The 23,775-nt window shown below is 34.2% G+C and overlaps 1 protein-coding gene across 4 annotated transcripts in view; it reads right to left on the bottom strand.

Moving 5' to 3' along the window:
• Nucleotides 1-5,446: 5,446 nt before the first annotated feature.
• The window catches only part of SUVR5 (histone-lysine N-methyltransferase SUVR5), a 140,425-nt gene continuing 122,096 nt past the window's right edge, over nucleotides 5,447-23,775 (bottom strand). For 3 of the 4 annotated variants that reach the window (XM_089812950.1, XM_089812952.1, XM_089812951.1), the window contains 5 exons: nucleotides 7,263-7,379; nucleotides 6,971-7,074; nucleotides 6,718-6,852; nucleotides 6,434-6,521; nucleotides 5,447-6,298 (listed from right to left, as the gene is read on the bottom strand). In XM_089812950.1, the coding sequence (XP_089669076.1) occupies nucleotides 6,191-6,298; nucleotides 6,434-6,521; nucleotides 6,718-6,852; nucleotides 6,971-7,074; nucleotides 7,263-7,379 (552 nt within the window). In that variant the 3' untranslated portion in view covers nucleotides 5,447-6,190. Of the gene's footprint in view, nucleotides 6,299-6,433; nucleotides 6,522-6,717; nucleotides 6,853-6,970; nucleotides 7,075-7,262; nucleotides 7,380-23,775 lie in introns of those variants that run through there. The other variant, XR_016359816.1, reaches the window with a different exon arrangement.

Raw genomic sequence — 23,775 nt, 5'->3', positions numbered from 1 at the left:
ATTTTCAGGTATTTCAATTCTATATACACTAACTAATTTTTTTATATTAAAAAAAAAAATTAACTTAAAAGAGTGTAATGGTTCCTTTGAAAAGAAAAGAAAATATCAATTCATCAACTACTAAATTCTCAGTGCATAATACTTGTAGAAAACATTGTGGGGGTAGGTTTGATTTAAAATGACCTACAAGGGCTCTTAACCCTGATCTATGATAATTTCCCTTGATGAAGAGAATTGTTAGGAGATTAGAGATTTAATAGTCCACAAGAAAGACAAGGTTTTTGATCATTTGGTTGAAAAAATAGAGGAAGATGTGGAAATATAAAATATTAAGGACATATTTAAAGACAAATTGTCAATAGAAACTTATATTTTGATTGGAAGAGACTAGGAAGGAGGAGGAGGAGGACCTGAAGAAGGAGAAGAAGACCACCTTGGGATTGTTAGCATGAATGCCGAGGGTATTTTTGTGGGGAGCATTTTAGCATTGTTGGAGACATGATTCAATGCTTATGTGTTGCATTCATGACAACATTTGTCATTGATGTGAATATAAACCTAATATTCCAAAGTTGCAGTGGTGGATGCATTTGGTGCGGTCAACAATCAACGAGTTGGTTTGTGTGCTCTTAGACATATATTCAAACATGTGTATAGATGCTACATTTACGTGTGTAGAAATAGATATGCAGTTATGACAGAGTTATACGATGTTTTTTGGAGGTAGCTTTCACAGAGAGTTTCTCGAAAATGGGTACTAGTAAATCAATTGTATCTTTTAGCTGAGATGGAATTATGTTCAATGTGTTTAGACAATGGTTAGAGACATGTTCAAAATGTTATGTTCCAGATGGAAAAATCAGGTATGCAGTTTGAGTCGACTTATAAAATTTGTTCGACATGTTTGTTTCTGTGAGCCAACTATTGATAAAATCATTATGGAAAGAGTTTAATTGTAATGTAACGTGCATTTTAATATCTTAATGATGTCATTTATTATCTATTGTAAATTGAGAAAGCCTCAAGGCTGACTCAATACTTGTTTTAGAACTTGGTATAAAGGAAAGGTCATTTCCTTGTGGTAAATCATTAGTAAGATCATTTTATTGTGTATGCAAATTTTAGATGCAAATTGTATTTGATAATAGTAGAGATTGATGTTGAGGATGTATTATGAGCTTCAAAGAAACTGTTTTGGCAAAGAAGTTAATGTTTCCTCAATTCAAGAACTTGGATAGATTATCTTGAAGATTGTTTGGTGAAGACAATCTGAGGCTATTTGAATAGTGGGTTCAGTTGTCCTCCTTTCAACTCCTGACATGGTTGTCATAACTCCTAACAAAGTTGGGATTCTCTAACAAGGATTCAAAGTCTCCTGACAAGGACTCATATATAATAATTGTACTTCATTGGCTCCTAACAAAGTTCATCCTTTCACAAGGAACTTTTATATTGGTACATTATCTTGTGGACATCATTCCCACCGAAGTTTTCCTCTAATCAAGGGTTTCCCTATTTCTCATATATGATGTTATTGTGAATCGTTAGTTTTCTATGGTTGTTGCATCTATTGTTTACATGTTCCATAATTAATAAAGATATTGAGAGTTGTTTTAATACATAATTGATCCCCCCTAGTTATCTTGGTGGACTTTACTTGCTCACAATTGGTATTAGAGCACTATTTCTTTTTTCTGGACTAAATGCTTGAATGTGTTTGAGCTGAGTCATTGGGGACTCTTGATATTAGTATTTAACAATGTTTTTGGAAACTTTGTCAAGAGCTTGAACAAATTAATTTAGAAATGATTGAACTTCGAAAATTGACATAATGGTACATTTGTCATCGATGTCAATGGGGGAGAGTAACACATGGAAAACATTTTGATACATTCTTGATAGGGGAGAGAGAGTAATCTTTTAGGGGAGAGTAATATATGTAAAACTTTGATTGATGACATTTGGGAGAGAATATTATGTATGGGGGAGATTAACATCTTTCTAATGCATGCTGATTATATTATGTACTATATCGTTCTGATTTGAACATGAAAAACTCTTTACAACCTATTTGAGATTAAGATGTATGCCTATGTTCATGGGCAGCATGAATAGGGGAGTAAAGGCACATGAGGAAGAGATATATTTGGTATTCGTGGTACTTAGATGTTTTTCATCTATGATCAATGCCAAAGGGGATATTGTTAGCATAACTATTGATGGTAAATCTATGGTGGAGTATGTTAGCATTGTTGGAAACATGATTCAATGCTTATGTATTGCATTCACAATAGTGCTTGTCATTGATGTCAACATACATCTTATTCTATGAAAATTTTGAGAGTTGTAGAGGTAGATGTGTTTGGCGAAGTCAATGGAAACGAGTTGGGTTGTGCACTCTTAGACATATATTCAAACATGTATATAGATGCTACAGTTACGTTGGCAAAAAAAGATATGCAACTATGACATAGTTATGCAATGTTTTTTGGAGATAGCTATCAGAGAGAGTTTCTAGAGAACAGGTACTGGTAAATCTTTATATGGACTAAATGCTTGTATATGTGTTTGAGTCGAGTCATTGAGGACTCTTAATACTGGAATATTACAGTGTTTTTGGAAACTTTGTCGAGAGCTTGAACAAATTGTTTTAGAAATGATTGGACTTCGATAATTGACATAATGGTACATTTGTTATCGATGTCAATGGGAGAGAGTAACACATGGAAAACATTTTGATACATTTTTCATAGGGGAGAGAGAGTAATCTTTTGGGGGGGAAGTAATATATGTAAAACTTTGATTGATGGCATTTGGGAGAGAATATTATGTATGGGGGAGATTAACAACTTTATAATGCATGTTGATTATATTATGTACTATATGGTTGTGATTTGAACATGAAAAACTCTTTACAACCTATCTAAGATTGAGATGTATGCCTACATTCATGGGAAACATGAATGGGGGAGTAAAGGTACATGACGAAAAGATATATTTGGTATTCATGGTACTTGAATTTTTTTCATCTATGATCAATGCCGAAGGGGAGATTGTTAGCATAAATATTGATGGTATTTCTATGGCAGAGTATGTTAGCATTGTTGGAGACATGATTCAATGCTTATGTGTTGCATTCACGATAGTGCTTGTCACTGATGTCAACATATACCTTATTCTGTGAAAATTTCCAAAGTTGCAGAGGTAGATGTGTTTGGTGAAGTCAATAGCAATGAGTTGGGTTGTGTGCTCTTAGACATATATTCAAACATGCATATAGATGCTACAATTACGTTAGAAGAAATAGATATGCAACTATGACATAGTTATGTGATGTTTCCTAGAAGTAGCTTTCAGAGAGAGTTTATGGAGAAAAGGTATTGGTAAATCTTTATCTAGACTAAATGCTTGCATATGTGTTTGAGCCGAGTTATGCAATGTTTTCTGGAGCTAGCTTTCAAAGAGAGTTTTTGGAGAACAAGTATTGGTAAATCAACTGTATCTTTTAGTTGAGATGGATTTATGATTAGCAAGTTTAGAGGATGGTCAAAAACATGTTTAAGATGCTATGCACTAGATGGTGAAATCATATATGCAATTTGAGTTTACTTATGAAGTTTGTTTAGCGTGTTTGTTCCTCTGAGCTGATTAATGATAAAATCATTATGGAGAATTTAATTGTAATGTAACGTGCATTATAATATGTTAATGATGTCTTATATTATCTATTGTAAATTGAGAAAGCTTCAAGACTGACTCAATACTTGTTTTAGGACTTGGTATAGAGGAAAGGTCATTTCCTTGTGGTAAATCATCAATGAAATCATTTTGTTGTGTATGCGACCTTTAGATGCGAATTTTATTTGATCATAAAATAAATTGAGATAGAGGATGAAGTGTGAGCTTCAAAGGAATTGTATTGGCAAAGAAGTTGTTGTTTAGTCAATTCAAGAACTTGGATAGATTATCTTGAAGATGGTTCAATGAAGACAGTCCGAGGCTATTTGAATATTTGGTGCAATTGTCCTCCTTTCAACTCCTAACAGGGTTGGCACAACTCCTAACAAAGTTGGAATCTTCTAACAAGGATTCAAAGTCTTCTCAAGGACTCATATGTACTGATTGTATTTCATTGGCTCCTAACAAAGTTTTCCCTCTGATCAAGGGTTTCGCTAGTTAACATATATGTTGTTATTGTGCATGGGTATCTTTCTATAGTTGCATCTATTGTCGAGGGAAGTACTAACCCAAGAAACCTACAGTAGAAGAAGAGGAGGAGGAGGAGGAGGAGGAGGAGGTGGTGGCAACAATAGAAGGGGAAGAAGAAGAAGCAGAAGGAGTAGGAAGAGACACAATAGAAGGAAAAGAAGAACGAACAAAAGGAGGATAAAACACCTACTTTTCTCTTCTTTCAACCCCCCATTATATTAACTAATAGTGTTGCCATTGCACCTCTTCTAGGTGCAAGTGCTAGTTATATATAAATTGAAACTCACTTTTCATTACTTTTTCCCACTCCAAACCCTATTTCTTACCCCAATTTTACCTAGTTAACCTCCTAAATCATAATCCTCATCAAAAGAAACTTTATAAGAACAAACAACATGTACTTCCGATAAACCATTGCCTTTGAACTTATCAATGATATAGTACATGTAAGGAAACCCATAACATTGGGAAATGCTTAAGCCTTGCGGTTGTTTCCAAAGACTCATCTAAAAATACTCCTACATTGATATGATATATATAGTGGTTGGCATTTTAAAGTAATAGAGTAATGATCATATTTTAATTGCTTAAGCCAATTAAATGTGCTAATTTTGATCATCTTGATCAACTAAGCCTCATGCATGAGCTCACTCAATTCATAGTGATTTGACTCTTCCGTTGGGTAGGGAAGTGATGCACTTTGAAGCCATTAAAATTGTGCTCTTTGACCAAAGAAACACACTTCATACTAGTTGCCCTAATTATGGGTTTTTGCATACACCAGATTACATCAATTATGAAACAGGTTTCCACTGTAGTTTATGTTCAATGTAAATAATCATGCATATTCAGCCAATCAAATAGTGAATCAGCACAACAAACCCCACCTTAGTCTTGGCAGTATATATTGGCCATTCTGTACATATCATGATCTCTTTGCTTTTATTTATGGATACCAATTCAATTTTGTCAAGAATTCAGTAATTTATAATATTCCTGTTCCTATCTCAGTGAGATTATCACATTCTGTATGTGTAGACTTTGTGTTAATATCCAACAGTGCCTCTTGTATCTTGATAAAAGAAGAGCCTTTGAAATACCAAAAAGAATATATGCTAGCAATATGACCACTGAAAAAATGCTAATGTTGGGGAACTTGTGAATTGAAATGCAGCACTGAAGGCCAGTTTGCTAAACTAGAGTAAAATAACCACAATGAAAAGTGAGACAATGCCACTTTTATCAATAATAATATAATACATTACTTAGTGCATCAATTGAACAAAATAACTCTGGCACAGTACACAAAGCTTCCACAACTTTGTTCCAGCAAAATACCGCTACAGTATGACATAGACACTGATTTCATTTTCAGCTATCTTGTGTGGGTTCTAACCCAAAATGATTTACCATCAAAAAGATGCCTGCAGAGAATCAAATAAGTTCAAGCATTCTGTTCTCTTTTCCAATAACGAAATGTGATAATTCCTTTCTGAAGAGCAGCACAGATTTGTGGCTTAAGTTTGATCAAAAACTAAAAATCCTCATATTATATTGCTCAGCTAAAAGCTATTAAATTAAACAGACTGCCTTGCTATGAGTCTGTCATCTTTTATTCTCTTTCAGAATATTATCTTGAATAAATTGTGACCAGGTCCTTCCAAAACTAGAATGTAAAATTTCTGCTTGGCTTACCTTACCAGTAACAGATGAGGTCACAATCATTTACTTTCATACAAAATCTATGATGTTTGTTGCTTTATAACTGAACCATAACAGGCTCAGCTCCAACGTCATATAAGCAAAGCCATTTCTGTGTGTATGTTTACGATAGAGCCCTGAAACTTTCTTTAAGGGCTCCCATATGGAGTGAGATTACCAACTGAATAATGAGACCTTTTGGTCCCCGGTACTATTAATGGACTTCGTGAGTAGAAACAATTGAAAAACCTACAGCTTGATGAACTGCAAATGTAAGTGCCTAGTACAATCTTCCACGACAATTACTTGCCCCACAGTGACAGGGACATCCTTTGCCAGGTAATAGTTTGTAACGATAATCATAAGCCAGCTCTTCCCCAATAGCAATCTGAAAGTAAGCCAAAGTCCAATTCAAAATATAAGAACCTTAGTCAGCCACTGCAAGAAAATATCAGTCCCTATTTTTGAGTGATATAAAAGGAAACTTCAATATATGGCTTGCTTGAATATGATTACTACATACATCTTGACTTGCATAAAGACCGATATGTGCAAGCTGGCAGTCCATGCTCTCCACCAATACTTGATAGTTTACTAGGTTTGGTGAGCAACTGGAATACAGAAACATAAACAATGTTAATTGCCCACAGGAAGGAAGTGGTTTCAGTTAACATTGATATACACTATACTAGTAATCTTATCATGTTTAAAAATAGTAAAGATAATCAAAATAATAATTTGAAAATAAATCAATCTTGTAACTAATAAAAACAGTTGGAATTTTTAAAAATGAATATTATCTCTTACCTGTGGTTTATAAACCGTGCAACGTTCCCATGCTTAGTAGCATCAATAACATATGGTTGTACCCCATCACCCAAATCGCTTGCATCAATATGGGCATCAATATCATATAAATAGCTACAGCCTTCATTGTCATACCTGAACAATGAACTCTGAAGTAGTTAGATATTGAGTAAAGTACACAGTAGTCTGTGATTCTCTTCCAAGAGGATGTGAAGAAAATAATAAAATGAATAGTTACCCAACTAAAATTTACCTCTCCCCTCTTTTGTTAGCCTCCTGATCATTCAAGACTTCTCCAAGGTACTCACAAATGAATGTTCCACGCAAAATTGTTTGTGCAGCTCTGACTGCCCAGCCCTAAAACCAAACACAGAGAAAGGAAACAAAACATTGGAAAAGGACATCAGGTCTTGATGTACCTTGGCTTCTAAATTTTTAAGTAACGCTTTGATTCTTTTTGCATACTGAATCAGACAATTTACTCATGTTTCGAGATTTTTTGCACAGCTCCATATGAAAACAATACTACAGAAGAAAGAAAACACCTTCTGCTTTGTTTTATAAACTTCAATTTTGACTTGTACACCCTTCTGCAGCACCCGATTTGGGCATTCTTTATTACAGCTGCACATAGAGTTGCATTCATATACCAAGTACCCTTCCTGCATAAACACAAACATCAAAATCTGAAAGCTAGGGCCAGACCTACACTGGAAATATTAGCAATTAGGTCACTCTAGCACAGACCACTATATAAATTAGCCACACAAAAAAATTGTTGTTTGACACCATTAAATGCAGATCATAAGCAAAGACCAGAGAAAGCTAATGCATAACAGAGTTGGCTACAAATTAACAGGAGACAGCTTCTTCCCACAATGAACCTATAAGTTTGTATGAAAAAGGAGGTAGCACTTAACAAATGGATATGCAAATTTTTTTGGTAGGACAATCTACTTATTACATTATGATTAAGGTATAGCTTATTTTGGGCAAGGAATAATCTTGAAATTACTGCCAATGTTTGTAGTTTATAATGATAGTGTGTCCTTTTACAGTCAACTCTACAACGTACACTGACTCCTAAGAAGGGACAAATCTTTCTTTTAACATCCACCATTTACCACTGAGCTTGATGAAACATGGATGCAATATATATATTAGTGGAAAATCCCTTGGAATAATACTAAAGTAAAATGTGGGACCTACTTCTGCCATACTAGTGTAATCATGATGTTGAATTGTCAAGGATTATTTCACTCAAGAGTTTGGTCATGAGGTCAGAAGCCTAAGGTGTTCATGATTTGAATTATTTATATATCAATATATATTAAGTATATTCTATAACATAAAGTGAAGATGTTCCATTGCCACCACAAAAAGATTATAGCTGTGATAGAGATCTTCACCTCTGATATTGCTAGCGAATAGATTTATGGTGATATTTCCGTCATTTTCATTTATAACCAAGTGAGCATGGTGTGGCATTCAAGGTTTGCTAGGTGTCTCACCCTATATATCTGACATTCTATTCAATGAAGAGACATGCGAGATGCAAAGAGACTTGCATTTGGAAAATGAAGAGACTTTCGGTTGTGATACAAAGTGTCCCTCAATTCAAGATATACATGATTGCTTTGTGTGATAAGCAATATATTCAGTTGAAGATTGTACTTGGATCTCTGTATAAAAATAAAAATAAATTTTGGTGTGGCTGGGTTTTCCCCTCAAATTGGAGGGTGTTCCTAGGATAAATCATTGTATCTTTACGTGTTTGTTTGTTCTTCATTCTGTTTATTGTTGTTTATCTTCATTTCTGGACAACACATTAACATTGTATCAGAGCAGGTTAAATAACAACAATAAAGGAGTCTCTCTTGTTCACTAGTTTGTGTATCTGTTGCAGATTGCATAAGTATATTGTAGGCAATCTGTATGTGCTGAATTTGAGCAGCTGTGAGTGAGATCCTTTTCTTACCTTGCTAGATTATTTCACTCTTCCGGCAGATTGGTTCCCATGTTCTAGTCCATGGTCCACCTGTTCGACATGCCTTCTAAATTTGGTTGTTATCACTCTGTATGTGTTTTCAATTATCGGGTATGCCTGCAGAGTTTTCATTCGACTTGTCTTCATTGAGTGAAGTCATCAACTGTGATTCAATATTCATGTATATTTCCTTCATGTGACTTCTAAGTTTCTAACAGATCCCTCATTTATTAAATGAAGTAGCTGTGCTAGAGCTCCTTTATACTTGAGATCCATTTGCTGTTCACGTACTTTGGATCTGCTCCTTAAAATGGTGTTCATATTATTCTAGAAACTTTTATGATGCCTCACTATTTGGTCATACCTCTCTTGTTCATGTTCAAGTTTTGAATTTTTTCTGCAATTCATTTATGGTCTTCATATGACATGTGTTGCCATTTGAGTTCCCGCTGCTTTCTTATGTGGTAGAGTTGTGGCAACACTCAAAGTCATTTTGGCTCATCTCTTCTATTATGTTCAGAAGTTTATTCCTATTATCTTCCATGGCTTGGAAGCATTTTCTGATGACTCAGCTGCCGATTTATCTTTGACAGCTTCTTTGTTTTTGATGTCATCAGTTCCTGTATTACTCGTGTCGGTTCATGTCGTCAGTTCATTTTGTGGTGACCCTTCAAGAGCCTTGACAGTTCGTAGGCAATAGTTATGATTTGTAACAGCTTCTAAGTTATGATTGGTCCGATGAAAGTCAATGCATCTTTGAAAAGAAAGCTTTCCTCTCTTCCGTGAGACTTCTTGTTTTTGTATCATGTTCAGGAAAATACATAGGAGAGTTATTACTATCAGCTTTTGATATTCGCATTTTCAATTCTGTGAATAATTCAATGAGGTGTTAAGCATTGAGTATGTTTTTGAGAGTATATTTGTGTGCGAAGATTATATTTAGACTGTGTTTTGAAGAGCGATCAATGAGTATAATCGTATTTTATTATAAGTGTGCATAACGATTTGTATGGTCGTATTTGGATATAAGGGTGAATAATGATCTATAGATGAAATCGTATGTTGTTTTAAGTATTACATTACCTGTGAGTCTAAATTGTCTATTGTACTGATTCTCAATTTCATATATTATATGTTTTGTATCCTGTGTATGCTGACTTGGCATTGTGCAAGAACCTGTAGTTGAACTGTGTTAGGTGGACATTATGCAACTGACAGTTTTTATAGCTTTCGTTACAAAACAAGAGTACTAGCCACAAAGTGTGAGAAAAAGTATCTCCTACCTTAAAGGGAAGGCTCGCCCTTCTCACTATTCCTTGGATCAACTCAAGGTAAGCAAGAAGTTTAGAGACACTTTTAAAGGGTGTTACCAATATTCTTTCCTCTGGTTTCAGGACAGAATCCACTTACTCGAGAAGCGGATAATGGGCAAGATGGATCTCTTGACTACACTTCTATCTTAAATTGAAAACGGTAATGCTAATAAACTCAGATCAACTCTAAGGCTGATTGAAAGCATACCGCCTTAGATACATGTCTATTTCTTCATTCTATGAAAGTAAATTAGTACTATTGGCGCACACAAACATCCAGAAGTAGATGATTTCTAAACTCTAAGCCTATAGGTTATTCCAATTCACAGACATGAAAATAACTTGATTCTAATAATATGTGTGAATATAAGACAGCAATACAAACTATAGCTACAACTTCTAATTTGTACCACCACAATAACTTCCAAACACAGCTTCAAAACAAATTGTTTCCCGTACTGATAGCAACACAAATTGCAGTCACAACTTCCAATTTGTACTACCACAACTATTTCTAGATGCAGCTTCAAAACAAATTGTTCCTTCTATTCACTTCTCTTTCAAACTTGTACTACAAATCACAATTACGCTTGCACAAATTTTGCAGAACTTTCTTGCATATAAAAAGATCATTACTTACAATTAAGGGAACTCCTTTATATAGGCAAAGGAGTGAGAGAAAAAGGAAGAAAAAGGTGGGAGAAACTCAACAACCTTGTCTAAGTCAAACAACGAAAGAACACTTATTGGATTACATGACTGAAGTACGTGTAATCAAGTTGCATGCATATGAACTACATGCAACACGTCTTCTAAATCTACAAAGTTGAAAACACATTTAAACAAACATGCAAAAAATGTTGACAATGTTGATTTAATCTTGGAGATTATCAGCAAAAGACTTGTACTTCATAATGCAACCATGGATGACTGAAAGATTAGGAGCTCATGTGTTCTAGGCCACTGCATTCACCTTGATACCTGTAGCATTGCATTTCTTGACAAATTAGTAATTCTCTTAAATAAACTGCCATAGGTGCTTTGCATAGAACTTATAGGCTGAAAATTTATTCATAGAATGAAATGCGAAATCATCTGCTTCAAACTCCGCAATGATCCTCCTGGTGAATTCTGAGGTTACGGTTTCCTCTGCCAACAAGTTACTATCTTCTATGAACACATTTGTAATGTCCTTGCTAGTTGTGTCTACAATACATTTGCTTATACTTACTCTATTTTGTCCACGAGCGGTGCTTACTGTGTATGATTTGATAGGGATGGCCCACCGAGTATGAATAAACTTGGAACCAATGCTGTTGTGGAGTATGTGGTCGCTGCTATGGCGTACTTGGGCACTGTGCAATACACTGTTGTGGTGTCCTCATGTTCAACGTTCGCTAATTCAAGTTGTTGTTTGGACTGTATTTGTTTATGAAGCTCTTGATTGGATATCATCCAAATGAGTTGAATATTTCCACACTCCGATGCTTTTCAATTCATTCGACACCTTTAATATATCTTTCCAAGCGACATGACCCATGCCCACATCACTTGGCCTGGGTGACATTAGGTTATATGTAATTTAAATTTGTGTTTTATCTAACAAGTGTGAATCGGCCTTATAAGTAATAATGTTTATTATTGGAATAAATTTATTGAATGAGTTTGTAAAATCTAAGTTATCCAATCATTATTAAGGTTACCATAAAAAAAAAAGGTAGTATATAATGCTAATGATAAATTGTCATCAACATATAACATCTTCAATATAATATATGTAAAAATAAATTATACATATCATTGGTATTTTATATTTCAATTGAGTTCCATTGAAGTCCTGTCCCGAATTTGCTTGTCCTCAAGCAACTTAATTGTTTCTTCCTTTTCCCAAGTGGCATCTGCTTCTAGTAGATTCTTCCACTTGACTAAGAATTCTGTAATAGTCCTATTCCTTAATTTCCTTTCTCAAGTATCCAAAATAACTTACAGTGTTAGAATGAGTTGTCCTTCATCATCTAGGGGAGGTAAGTTTGTGCAAGGAGTTACTTGTTGTCCTAGAATGTTACATCCCAAATTTTTCCCTAGAAATTTTAAACTGATTATAGCAGTTGAACCAAATTATTTCTTCATGTTCATGTGAAATTGAATTAGTTAATTATAGTCGTTATAACATGTGAAATTGAGTTAGTTAATTATAGCCGTTGTATCGATTTAATTATCATATGAAAGTGAGTTAATTATAGCCGTTGTATCAATCCATTCATGATCATGTGAAATTGAGTTAGTTATAGACATTGTTCATATATGATAAGTATGCAAAGTTAGTTATTCTGACATTGATAAATCCCTAATGGTTACTTGATGATTTTGAATTAGCAATTTATAAATCTTGAATTGATGTCTTGGCGAGAATATTGTTTTGAATGTTTACAAGATGAAGACTGAAAAGATAGGGGAAGCATTCTGAAACAGGGTCATCGGAAGGGGATGGTCAAATAGCTCAGTCATCAGAATCGATAGGCTTGACCTAAAACCATCTTGGCAAGGTTACTAGGACTTGGCAACATATTTCATGGTGGAACCGCATGAGCTATAAAGTGAAACGTTATAATAAAACAATGTAAAATAAACATAAGTTCTTACCTTTAAGAATTATCAAATATTAATATCATTTAAATATTATTTTATATTCTTAGATATGATCATATGTAAATAATAATAAAGTGACACCATTACATTTAAAATATTAATCCAACGATGCCACCTTATCATTACGTACATATAAGCATAATTGAGAAAATAAAATAATATTAATTATTTAAAACCTTTCATCTTCTTTCCTTCTCATCTTTCCCTCCTTTCTTTCTTTTCCTTTTAAGTCGATTTGAATAACCTTTGAATATAATCTTGTAACCGATGGTAGCCTTAGAGACAAAATTAACCTTTATTATGGTCTTCAATATTCTTTCTTTTTGCTCTTCACTGGCCTTCTTAATTCCTTAGCCGTTGGGATCCCTGTTTAGCTCTAGCGACTAAACCCAGTTCAGCTAATATTCTTTCATTGCTCCAAAACAATACCATCTTCCACGGGTTATTGAATGAGACAAGCGGTTTACACAAGTGCAGCTCTACTCAAAATTGGGTGACAGACAAAGAGTCACATAAGACTTCTGAATTTGATTCATGAAATCATTTATGCTTTCCTTCTCATTTTATGAATGTAGAACCGGTGGATCAGAACATAGTCTCATTTATTATTAGTATGTGAAAGTAGGACCCAAACTGTATATAGGTTCATCATTTTTCAATTGCAAAGTGTGTTGATCTTCCTTTGTGATATAAGACAACGAACTGAGCTTAAAGTCTAACGTATTCCATTTAGAGTCTGTCATTTTCTTATTTGTGATATAAGACAATGATAATAGTTTGTTATATCCATTTCAAGATTGTTGTGTTCTTTGAAAAGATTGCCGACTATCATATGAATAGCATAACAATGATTTAAACTCAAGTCTGTAGTTTCTTTAGATATTCGAATATGTAATCTTTATGCATTCTTCTTTGAAATCTATCATCTCAGATAAAATCATTTACAACTTGATTTAATATTGAACAAGAAGGAATTCACAAGGCAAAAATGCCAAAATATGGTGAAGACGGTGTGAAGTATCTAAGTGAAGTTAATCTGAAGGCACCAAAGAATCACTAGCTTGATGGCTTGAATTTGGTGAGGAGGTGTAAATAAATCTGTAAAACAAGAATGATACCAAAATCAAATAAATAATAAAATAAATATTGCATTAGCTCATGCAAGTTCCACTCATGAAGTAAGTTGTCAAGCCGAGTGGTGGAGATCAGGTTGTTAACCCACAATTTGAAATCCTTGGCCAGGGTAGAATTAGGCAGACTTGCCAGAACAAGTGATCTATGTTGTTGTCCAGGTGCTTCATTTATTTTGTCGAATAACTGTTGGGACCTCAACCCACCTGAATACTCTAATGGCTGAATTAATGAATATTCCAAGCCCAACCTCGAGGTAGGGAGGGCCATTCTATTAAATTAGAACATGTGGGGATAAGTAATGGTCCGCGGTTGGAAAGTTAAGCCTATGTCAATGCTTCTCCTCTCACCAAAGCCAGGGCTTGGACAACCTATAAATGAAGCTTCAGAAAATAATCTGTATGTTCTTTAGCCTCTGTATGTTAGTTGTTTCTTTTCTAGATGAAAGTCATTTTACTTTATAATTAGTTATTTCATTAAAGAAGTTAATTGATTTCAAATATCTGAAATTGTATTTCCTTTCAAGAATATCTATTATTTATTTTTGGATGAATAATTAGAAGAAGTTAAATGAATATGTCTGATAATTACTTCAGCAGATTTAGTTAGCTATTGTTAACGTTTCATTATCTTGGTAAATCAGCATTAGATTTTATTTCAGTTTAAATCAGTTGTTGAAAATCATAGTCATGTGAAACAGGAAATCGGTTTATTTCTAGATTGAACACAATTAGGAAAATTGGTATGTTACATAGAACTTGCTTGAGTCTAGAGACGTGGAATGCATTATGAATCCTACTAGCTTTCAAAAGAGTTCATAAGCAACTTCCCCAATCTTCTTCAATACCTTATACGGTCCATAGAATCGAGGCTTGAGTTTTTTTGTACCATTTCTCTTAATCAGGGATTACTTATATGGTTGTAGCCGCACAAATACTAAAATCCCCAGTTATAAAGGATCTTTTTGTGCATTTCTTGTCTACATAGATCTTTTGTTGATTCTGTGCTTGACATATATTTTCTTTTAATGTTTTAATAATATTTGTACTTTGCTTTACAAAATCATGTGCACCTAGTACTTCACTTTCTTGTGGAATTAGGCTTCCAGAAGATGTGGCTTCATATATATAGAGTGTCTTAAATGGACTCATTCCTATTGACATATGACGAGTGGTGTTGTAGCAATATCCTCCTAAGTGTAACCATTTAATCCATGCCTTTTGTTGTCTTGTAACATAGTTCCTTAGGTATCCTTCTAACCACTTATTGACTAATGTTTTCCCATCAGTTTGAGGGCAGTAACTTGTGCTAGGAGTCAAGATCGTCCCTGCAAGATGAAAGAGTTCTTGCCAAAACTTGTTGAGGAATTTGTTGTCTCTATCACTTATAATGTTTTGCGGAAGTCCGTGGAGTCAGAAAACTTCCCTAAAAAATAGTTCAACTATTTGATGCGTTGTGTACTCTGTGGAGATGGCAAAGAAGTGAGCATATTTTGTGAGTCTGTCTACTACCACAAATATGATGTCCTTCCCATGAACCTTTGGAAACCCTATTATGAAATCCATGGATATACTTTCCAAATTATGATTTGAATGGGTAAAGGTTGTGTTAATGTTTTAGCATCAGTAGAAGTAAATGATGCTTTTTGATATACTAATCTGTGTTTATGTTTCATGATAATTATTTTTTTATATATATATTGTTTGAATTAAATCAATGACATTATTGGCTGAGAGAACATCGACTGATTATATATTAGCGAAGATTATAATGTATTTATCATTTCAAGTAGCGGCAGTGTTTATTGTAATCACCGACTACCTTATGATTAAATTAGTTTGTGTTAAACAAACAACGGTTGTTCATGCCATCGTAGAGGCATGACTCTACGGGGGTCATGACCCTCCGCTGAGATATATATACAAGCAATCAGATTGCTAAGAAACAACATCAATACACGGCATCTTGTCTCAGCGATCTGCATTCAGATTATCATCAGAACTTCTCTGCATTATCTAATCAGCAAGAGCATCCAGCATACGTCTCACATCATCAGCAATATACAAAGAAGTAGATTCTGCACTTGGGTCTCATGGATTATTAGTTTTTGAAGGACAAACTTGTTCTACAATAAAGTAAGAATTCTATTGTTCTTATATTTATAGTAACAGTTTTATCTATCAGAGATCTATAAAATTAACATGGTATCAGAGCCATTCTGATAAGAAAAACTATTACTCAAAATAAAATCTAAAATCTCAGATCTTAAAAAAGAAAAGGGGCTAAAATTATATTATTAAAATGGTGAATCATGTGAGACTAGAAGATAGGCTTGAGAGTGCAGCTAATTTCTCTTCATGGAAAATTAGAGTATTGATAATATTAAGAGAAATGGAGTTAGAGGAATATATTGAATCAAACATATCCATGCCTGAAAATGAACCAGAAAAAGTAACATGGAATGAGATAATAATAAAGCAATGAAAATCATAATAGATTTTGTAAAAAATCATATTCTTCCATCCATATCAAGTCTTAAGATTGCATTTGAGATGTTCTTCACTATTCGAGATACATTTGAAATCAACAATACTAGTAGATTAACTCTAAAGCAAGATCTACTATAAAGCAAGATCTAAAGCAAGATCTACTATATATAAAGATGAAAAATGGAGAATATATAACTTCATATTTTCTAAGGATTTCTGAACTAAAAGATCAACTTGCAACAATGGAAAATCGAGTTGATGACAAAGAACTCAGCATGATAGCTCTAAGAGGTCTTCCTCTATCATGGGAAACATTTATCCGAGGTTTAAGCTCTTGACCCGAACTTCCTAAATTCGATTTATTAAAAAATGAATGCACACAAAAAGATCAACTTGCAACAATGGAAAATCGAGTTGATGACAAAGAACTCAGCATGATAGCTCTAAGAGGTCTTCCTCTATCATGGGAAACATTTATCCAAGGTTTAAGCTCTTGACCCGAACTTCCTAAATTCGATTTATTAAAAAATGAATGCACACAAGAAGAATTTAGATTAGTTTCAAGAGGACTAAGTACAAATCAAGGGGGAGAAATTCAAGCAGTTCATGTGAAATCAAACAAGAAAAGAAAATTCGAATACAACAAAAGGAAATCCAACAAATCATACAAGAAACATGATTGGTCCAAAGTTAGATGTTTTAAATGTGATAAAGTTAGTCACTCCCATAGTTTCTGCCGCGAAAAGAAGAAAATTCAAGCAGCCTTAGTAGAAATTAAAGGAGAGAGTGTAGAGAAAGAAGAAAGAGAAAACTCTGACTTTTACTTAGCCCTTTCAAGTGAATTAAACTCTAATCGCAACACTTGGATCATAGAAAGTGGAGCATCTCAGCACATCATTAGTTTTAAAGACAAATTTGAAACCTTCTTTGAACAAGCCTCAGAAGAAGTTACCATTGGAGATAACTCTACTCATCCTATTAAAGGAATTCGTTCCTATTCAATTCAACTAAATTCAGGAATTACACTACAACTCGAAAATATTTTATATGTACCAAGAATAAAAAGAAACCTAGTCTCTATTTCTGGTCTTGCTGATCAAGGTTTCAGAATTACATTTCAAGAGGACAAAGTTCTATCTTGGCCCAAGAACTCTAATATTAAGAAAGCCATTTCCATTGGATTTAGAGATGGAAGTCCTTATAAACTTTGTAACAATCAAAACCTAAACCTAGCTCTTAGTCATGAAACTTCAAATTCCACTAAAATTTGGCATAGGAGGCTAGGTCACCTTCACTATCGGACATTGTCATCCATAGGAAAAATTGTAAAAGATTTACCTAGTCTCAAAACTAATCATTTAAGTATTTGCAAAGGATGAGCTTTAGGTAAAAATTCTAAACAATCATTCCCTAAAAGTGTTCACAAATCTAAATCCATCCTTGAATTAATCTACACTGATCTCTGCGGGTCCTATGTTTGTACCGTCTCTTAATGGGTGCTTCTTCTATGTAATTTTTATTGATGATTACTCTAGAAGAACTTGGATCTATTTTCTGAAACAGAAAGAATCAGCTGAAGTCTTATCAAAATTCAGAGAGTTCAAAGCCTTAGTTGAAAATCAATCAGGACAAAAAATTAAAACACTAAGGTCAAACAATGGAGGTGAATGCACCTTTGATATTTTTAAAAATTTATGCATTACTGTTGGGATTAAGAGGGAGTTTTCTGTACCTTATAATCCTCAATAGAATGGAATTGTTGAATGTAAAAATAGATCAATTGTTGAATCTACCAGAGCAAGGATGCACGATCAAAACCTTCATTATTCATTTTGGGCTAAAGCATCTAACACTGCAGTTTACATCCAAAACAGATGTCCACACTTAATACTAGAGTACACCACTCCAGAAGAAGTATTCACAAGAATTAAACCTGGTCTAAGCCATCTAAGAATATTTGTATGTCCAATTTATATTCATATTCTGAAAGAGAAAAGAACAAAACTAGAACCATCCGGGAAGAAGGGGGTATTTATTGGATATAGTGAAACTACAAAAGGATACAGGGTCTTCATTCCAGGTCAAAGAACAATTGAGATTAGCAAAGATGTGAAATTTGAAGAAGATATTGCCTTTAATATTTCTAGAAACAGTGATGAAACCATTAATGAATCTATTCTTGAAGTAGATGAAAATCAACAAACAGAAATTGAGAGGGAGAATAATATTGAACCATCTTCTTTCACTATATCTAATCATGAAGACTCTGAAAATATCAATAGTAAAATGAGGCCACTTTGGGCTAGGAAAATGATAGAAGAAAATCAGCTTGAACCTAATGAAGTGATTCGAGAGAGCAAAAGAACAAGAAATCAATCATGTTATGTTGCATTGTTAACTGAACTTATAAAAACAGAACCTTCAAATGTTAAAGAAGCACTTTAAAATCAGTCTTGAAAAGAAGCAATGATTGAAGAATATAATTCTATATTAGAAAATGATGTATGGGATGTTGTACCAAGCCCTAAGGACAAATCAGTTGTTTCTTTCAAATGGCTGTTTAAAATTAAACATGCATCTGATGGCAGCATTGAGAAGTACAAAGCAAGATTTGTAGCACGAGGTTTCTCATAGAAAGAAGGCATTGATTATGAAGAAACATTTGTTCTAGTTGCTAGATATATGTCTATCAGAACCATCTTGGCTATTGCAGCATCCAAGGGATGGAAGGTACATCAAATGGATGTCAAAACAACGTTCCTTAATGGCAAGATTGAAGAAGTCTATATCGAGCAACCAAAAGGATTCAGTACACATGACAACAAAACTCATGTTTGTAAATTAAAAAAAGCACTTTATGGTTTCAAACAGGCACCCAGAACATGGTATGAAAGAAGACAACTATCTAATGAAGTTAGGATATTTCAAAAATGAAGCTGATCTCAACTTATATTTCAAAACAGATGGTGATGATATGATTATTCTTGTGTTATATGTTGATGATTTGTTAATAACAGGTGAGGAACATCTCATAAAGAAATGCAAACAAGAACTCACAGCAGAGTTTGAAATGAAAGACTTAGGTCTACTTCACTACTTTCTTTGGATTAGAAGGCTGGCAATAGGATAACTACATTCTTCTAAATCAAGAAAAATATACAGTCGACATCTCAACAAAATTTGGAATGATGGAATGTAAACCAACGGCTACTCCTATGGAAGTAAACATACACAAATTGAAGGATGATATGATCAAATCAAAACCTACAAATTCTACTTACTACAGGCAAATTATTGGTTCTTTAATGTATTTGGTTAATACTCGTCCTGACATATGTTATGCTAATAACGCCTTAAGTCAATTTATGTGTGCATCAAAGAAGATATATCTACATGCAGCTAAGTACATTTTGAAATATCTAAAGGGTACTATTGGAATGGGAATCAAATATGATAAAGTCAACATTGAACTTCATGGATATTCAGATTCTGATTGGGCAGGCAATTCTATTGAATGTAAAAGTACTTCTAGATATTGCTTCAGTCTAGGATCTGGTATGGTTTCTTGGTCCAGTAGAAAACAGACTTCAGTTGCATTAAGTTCCACTGAAGTAGAATACATTGCATCTTCTTTGGGTGCTAGAGAAGCGGTATGGCTACGGAAGTTGGTAGCAAATTTGTTTAAAAGACCTTTGAAGCCCATTGTGATTCATTGTCATGTCCCCAATTTTTGCCCTTCCTTAGTGACAACATTTCTAGCAGGGTTGGTCTATTATCTGGTTCCCATAGGCCAGCAGAGTGTAGAGGGAACCAACCCAGGGACTTTGAGAGTCATGCATGAGCTTCCCAAGTAGTTTGGAGCAGTAGACAACAGTTTCTTACAATTTAGGAGAGATTCCTAATTTGTAGGGATTGACTAGGAGTTGTCTAGGAGGCATCTGGAGACCTCGGTGAACGTTTTGGAGACTTAGAGTGCATCTCCTATTTTTTAGGAGGCATTCCTATTTTTTAGGAGGAACTCCCAGTTCAGTGACAGTTCTCTCAAAGGTGCACACAGCAAGGGAGTCATTGGGACTCAATTTTGGTTGATTGGGGCTGTCTCCTACTTTTTAGGAGCATCCCTAGATTTGATGGATGGACTACCAGTTGACACATCTTGTCCGGCATCAGTCATAAACAGGTGACAAGGTCACATTCATGTTTGATTGGTCATTTTGGGCCTTTTAGGACCATTTGGGAAATATTTTAATATATTTAAATATTTCCTAAGTTGGTGATTAAATAAATTAAATAAGGTTAAGTTTTAGCCATTTTGGAGTAATAAAGGGTTTTTTGGCCTCATCTGGATGCGCATCCTATGGTGTGATAGCTCGTTGGAAAGGTTTCAAAATTCTCTAAATCTTTCTCTTTGGTCTCAGGGCATTTCAGTGAATGGAATTCTATCTATGAGGAAAAAGGTCATTTTCTAGTAACATGACTACTTTAAAATAAGAAATTATAACATTTTCACTGCACAACACCACTTGGAGACACTTAGGGTTCAATTTGCAATTGAGAGGGGGTTATAAGGAGATGGAAGTTTCATTCTAAGATCATCTTTTGCATATTGAAAAACTTATTTTTGTGAATTGGCTCTGAGAGAGCAATTCTTCATTTGGGACGCAAACCCCAAGTTCTAGATTGGTTGGGACGTAGCCCTCAGCAGTTATTGGCATTGGATTCTTCAGACAGTGTGTGTTGCTATCAGGGATAGAGTACGCCATTCTTTATTGTGGATTCAGGTTGCAAATTTATGGTTTCAGCGTTACAAATTGATTCTTTCAGCTAGGACGTGATTCCTTGCAGTCTTACGGCTGCCATTTGCAGCAGTTTAATATCATTGTTGGATGTAAGCTCCTTGGAACTGCATTGGATTTATTATTTGGCTTTATAAATCAGAAATCTGCCTGGTACGATTTATAGCAATTCTGATTTGGCTCTATGTTCTGATTTATTTTCAGTCTCCTCTCATGTTTATTGTTCATTATTCATTACTATTGTGAAAACTATCAAAAAACACAAAACAAAAACAAAACCTTCTGCAACTTCTGTCTATTCTCAAAGACCATCAAAGAAATCACAGGAAAATATAGTTTATTAATTTAAAAACTACAGCAGATCAGCAAAGGCATCTATCAGGGATCTTTCATTCATTGTGATAATCAAAGTTGCATCAAGCTTTCAACCAATCTGGTATTCCACAATCGCTCCAAACATATTGAAATCTCTTTCCACTACATTCGAGATATGGTGAATCGAGGAATCATTCAACTAGAGTACATCTATACTAATGAGCAAACAGCTAATATCTTTATCAAGCCTCTTGCTAAAGTATAGTTGAAATATTTCAGAGAAAAACTTGGTATTGATTAATTTGTAATATTGAATATTAAACTAAAGTTTAATACATGTGAGTTTATGCTTCTATTGTTGGTTAGTAGCTTCACATATGTAATGAAAGGTGACGATCTTTCATGGACATTTATTTAGAAGATAATTATTTACAAGGTGACGATCTTGTAAATAATAGGCCTATTATCATGGACATCTCTAGACATTGCTTCGGGCAATTAGAGATCATAGATAACGAACTCATGTTATTATCATGGACATCTCTAGACATTGCTTCGAGCAATTAGAGATCATGAATAACAAATTTTCATATTATTATCATTGACATCTCTAGACATTGCTTTAGGCAATGAGAGATCATGAATAACAAATTTTTATGTTATTATTATCAACATCTCTAAACATTGCTTCAGGCAATTAGAAATCATAGATAAAATTTTCATTATGTTTATTCTAGATATTGTTTTAGACAATTAGAGTTTATAATGTACATTATGACAGTGTTCATAACTTGGTAATTTTTTTGTTATCTGACCTGTAACTATTTCATTGTGTTAAGATCAGATAAAGCAATCAGGTATTCTTCACTGAAATCCAAATGGTGTATTACTTCTTCCTTGCTAAAGAGGGAGTGTTAATGTTTTAGCATTAATAGAAGTAAATGATGATTATCTGATATACTTATTTGTGTTTATGTTTCCAGATAAATGTTCATGGTAATTACTTATACATACATACATATATATATCTATATGTATATGTATGTATGTATATTGTTTGAATTAAACCAATGACATTATCGGCTGAGAGAACATCGACTAATTATATATCAGCGAAGATTATAATGTATTTATCATTTCAAGTAGCGGCAGTGTTTATTGTAATTGCCAACTACCTTATGATTAAATTAGTTTGTGTTAAACAAACAGCAGTTGTTCATGCCATTGTAGAGGCATGACTCCATGACTCTACGGGGGCATGACCCTCCGCTGATATATATATATATATACAAGCAATCAGATCACCGAGAAACAACATCAATACACGGCATCTTGTCTCAGCGATATGCATTCAGATTATCATCAGCACTTCTCTGTATTATTTAATCTGCAGGAGCATCCAGCATATGTCTCACATCATCAGCAATATACAAAGAAGTAGATTCTGCACTCGGGTCTCAGAGATCATCAGTAATCGAAGGACAAACTTGCTCTACAGTAAACAAGTAAGAATTCTATTGTTCTTATATTTATAGTAACAGTTTTATCTATCAGAGATCTATGAAATTAATAGGTTGTAGCAATCCTATTGGGTGTGTTAGCTCGGGTTTGTTTTGTTGACAAATCATGCATTCACTTACATATTTCTGTACTTTTTTTAAACCCTTCCAAGAATATTTCTCTCTAATGTTCTTATATGTCTTATAGTATCCCTGATATCCTGCCAGTGGGTTATCATGATATTCCTTAAGAATTTTTTCTTTAGTCTTTGATTAAGGGGTTACGTATGCTCTCCCTTTGTAAATGAGGAGGTTTTTCCGAACTTTAAATTCTTCATTAGCTAAATTGCCTTCCAAAATTTTCTTGGCTTGGAGATATTGGATGTATTCTGCTGTAATTTCATGTTTCCATCCCTTGAGATGTTTGTAATAGTATTGATGTGGGGCCCTCTTGAGACAGCATCAACAACTCCATTACTAACTCTACATATCCTATGTCAAAGTCATATGCTTGGATACGGCTAACCCATTTTTGTTGTCGGTCATTTAAATCTTTTTGATTTAAGAACTGGAAGCTATTATGATCTGTTTCCACAATAAATTTCCTACAGACTAAAGACTGCCAAAATTTCAGTAAAGCATGCATTATAGCCAACATTTCCTTATCATATATAGAGTACTGTTTTTCTGTGTCTGTTAGCTTGCGACTTTCAACAGCTATGGGATGTTTTCCTTGCATGAGGATTGCCCCAATTCCATCCCTTGATGCACCGCACTGTAATTTGAAGGCTTGGTGAAATCTATAATAGCTAAAAGTGGACAAGAGCACATTGTTTCCTTGAGTTTCTCAAAAGCTTGCTGTGCTACTTCATTCCATGT

This window comes from Cupressus sempervirens, chromosome 2 (assembly GCF_028749045.1).
Source record: "Cupressus sempervirens isolate cs-2001-9-10 chromosome 2, ASM2874904v1, whole genome shotgun sequence".
NCBI lineage: Eukaryota > Viridiplantae > Streptophyta > Pinopsida > Cupressales > Cupressaceae > Cupressus > Cupressus sempervirens.
Note: the sequence above shows the minus strand (reverse complement) of the source record. Positions and strands in the feature narration are given on the sequence as shown.